This window comes from Manacus vitellinus, unplaced genomic scaffold (assembly GCF_001715985.3).
Source record: "Manacus vitellinus isolate BGI_N305 unplaced genomic scaffold, ASM171598v3 scaffold_105_pilon, whole genome shotgun sequence".
Taxonomy (NCBI): Eukaryota; Metazoa; Chordata; class Aves; order Passeriformes; family Pipridae; genus Manacus; species Manacus vitellinus.
Genome location: NW_021938824.1, coordinates 403,764 through 406,785, shown reverse-complemented (window position 1 = coordinate 406,785; position 3,022 = coordinate 403,764). Strand labels below are relative to the sequence as shown.

Here is a 3,022-nt window from a genome sequence, read left to right as displayed (position 1 = left end):
CAGCCTCTGTTCTCCAGGGATTCACCCCATCCCTGCCCTCCCCGGAGAGACTCCCACCTCGAGCCTTGCTGGAGCGAGGGGAGGGAGCCAGGATGGGGGGTTATCCCAAGGGTGGTCCTGGGATGTGATCTCAGATCCGTGTCCTTCCAGCTGAGCAGCCGGGAGGGACCCTCGCCGTGGGATGATGGTGGCACGGGAGCCTTTGTCCCTGCTGGGGCACAGTCCTGAGTCTCTCCCTGCCCGAGAGCCCTAGAATTCCATGGACGGGGAAATCAATCCCTGTCACCTCTGCAAAGCCCGTGGCCCTTGGAGAAAGGAGTGACAAAGGCCCTGGGGACAAACCTTTGGGGACAAAGGCGTGACAGAACTCCCAGGGACAGTCCCTCAGGGACAGAGGGGTGACAAAGCCCCCGGCCGGGGCTGGGCTGTGTGGCAGTGCTGTCATTCAGGAACACCCCCGGGTGTGACAGTGCCAGCCGGGGAGGTGACACAGCTGTCCCTGGGGGGTCACCCGGGGGGAACAGGCTCAGGGACAAAAATGGCCTCAAAGAGCCTTAAAATCAGTGGCAGTGAGGAACAGCCCCCCTGGGGACAGGGCTGGGGGCACAGGGGGGGTTTGGGGGCTCAGGGTGTCCCCTTGGTCCCCCCAGTCCCTGCAGGAGCAGGATGGGGACCTGGGGGGGGACACTGGGCAGGGCAAAGGCTCTTCCCAACCTCCAGGCTCAGGTTGGCTGTGGGGGTCTGGTAACCCAGGGCTCTCTCTGTTCTTTCCTGCACCCCAATCCCTCCCCACACCCCATCCCATGGGCTTCCTGCTCTTCCAGAGGGGATCCAACCCCCCTGAGCTGCCTCACAGCAGCAAAAAGCCTGGAAACCACAGTGATGGCACACGGGACAATCCTGCTGGGAGTGAGGGAACCCCAATACGGGGACTCTGGGGTGCCCCAGACCCCCCTGGACAGGACCCCGTGGAAGGCTCAGGGTGAGCACTGCAGGAAATTGGGAGGATGGGGCCTGATCCCACTGGGTTATCCCCAGAATCCCAGCACTGGAGCGGCTGCGGGGCAGATCAGCAGGGCTGGGGCTCTTCTTCCTGGGAAGAGGTTTGGCCGGGAGGTTGTAACTCTGGGAGGGAAGGGAACGCCAGGAAGGACTGAACTTGTGCTGGGAATCCAGAGCTGGGCAAAGCAGGGATCTGTCGTGGGTGGGGCGGTGTGAGCGGGGCCGGGGGCGCCGGCGGGAGTTGGCAGCGTGTGTTCATCCCGAAGTAGCACTTGGTGAGTGAGTTTTGCTCAGTTTTAAGTAACACAGGCGATTCCCGGAGGTGATTTTTCCCTACTTTCCCGGGTGCAGGTTGTGCGGTGAGGTGGGGGCTTTTCCAGGGGTGGGAAATCCTGCTGCTCTTCCTCGGGTGGGGGGGACGCGGGATGGGAGCACCAGGAGAAGGGGAGGAAGCGGTTCTTCAGCCCAAGGAGAGGAAGATTACGATCCAGGAAGGAGAAACCTTGGCTTCTCCTTTGGGAAGAGCAATCCCCCACCTTCATCTCGGTCCCATTCTCCCGGTGAAGCAACAGGCAGTTTTCCCTGGGGATGAAGCCAACGCCATTCCAGCAGAGCTTGAAACAGAAGGTGAAGAAAATAACCACAAAACACCCTTTTCTTCCTCAAATCAAGCGGATCCGGGCTCTGGTGGGAAAATCCAACTCTCGGCCCATGGTGGGAAGAGGCCGGAGCCCAGGAGGGAGAGGGGGAGGGAGGTGCAGCAGGAATTTCCCCAGGTGGGGACCACAGTCTCTCTAAGCTCGGTGACCACCTCCAGGAGCGGGTGACAAGGGGGACGAGGTGCCTCGTGCCAGGAGGACCCGGAAAGCAGCCGGATTCCGGGGTTTGGGGCTGGGCCTCGGCCAGACGCACGAGGCAGGAGCCGTCCCCCCGCCCCGGGGGATCCCAGGGATGGCCACCACGGCCAGCGAGGCCTCTGGGGAGACTCAAGATTCGATCTTTTCCTTCTTTTTGCCTTTTTTCAGGAAAGATGGGGTCCGGAATTTCTTCTTCTTCTTGGAGGGTGATTTGGAGGGTGAACCGTCGGGGGAGACAGGGGTGCTGGTCACCGTCTCCTTCTCCTTGGGGACATCCTGGTCGGCGTTGGGGGCTGTCCGCTCTGTCCCCCCTTTTCCCAGGTTTTCCTCGGTGCTCTGCTCCTCGTCCTTCCCGTTCACCACCGCCGGCGGCTCCTTCTTGGTGGTGGAATCGGCCGGGGCTTGGCCGCCATCCACCTTCTTGTCACCTTGGGAGCGGAGAGGGGACAGGGCATTGGGGCGGCAGTGCCCGTGCTCTTAGGGTTTGGTCCCCCAGTCACTGCTGGGGCCTGGGCAGGAGCAGGATTTGCCCTCCAGGGGTGGAGAACATTGGGATTTGATCCCGTCCTGCCACAGGTGCCGCTTCCCCGAACCTCCCCCCTCCCTGCAGGACAAGCGATGTGGGATGGAGAGCTGGGAAGAGGCAGCGGGAAAAGCAGGAAGCAAACAAGGAGGGATTTCCCAGTGGATTTCCTAAGGGATTTCCTTCCTTGGGGATCCCTGAGTGGGCCACGGAGAGCAAAGTTCCCCCCGAGCCCGTGTCCCTCCTCCGGGATGGCCTCTCCGTACTTACTACGGCACCAGGGATTCAGGGATAACTCCTTGGGTGACAGGCACACGGGGAGGAAAGAGAAAGGAGACATTGTGGAGACAGACAGACAGACAGACACCACGAGACACCATGGCAGAGCCAGCAGCCCCGAGCCCCGACACCCGCGGCCGACCGGAATGACGGGAATGTCGCACCCGCCGGAGCGCGGGAATTGGGATGGGGGACAGGGGTGTCCCTGCACCCCACAAAGCCATCAGCGGACACTCGTGTCCTCCTGCCATGAATTCCCACCGGGGCTCGGCCCCTCCGGAGCAGGGACCCCCCAGGACAGGCAGAGGGACACGGGGGCACATCGAGCTGTGTCAGCGTGGTTTGGCCTCAGCCCCCTCAT

The 3,022-nt window shown here is 62.3% G+C and overlaps 1 protein-coding gene across 1 annotated transcript in view; it reads right to left on the bottom strand.

Annotated features, from left to right (window-relative positions):
* Positions 1 to 1,282: 1,282 nt before the first annotated feature.
* The window catches only part of LOC103753886 (beta-adducin-like), a 13,472-nt gene continuing 11,732 nt past the window's right edge, over positions 1,283 to 3,022 (bottom strand). Inside the window, 1 exon segment of the mRNA XM_029963926.1 lies at positions 1,283 to 2,446. Within this exon segment, the coding sequence (XP_029819786.1) occupies positions 1,989 to 2,446 (458 nt within the window). The 3' untranslated portion in view covers positions 1,283 to 1,988.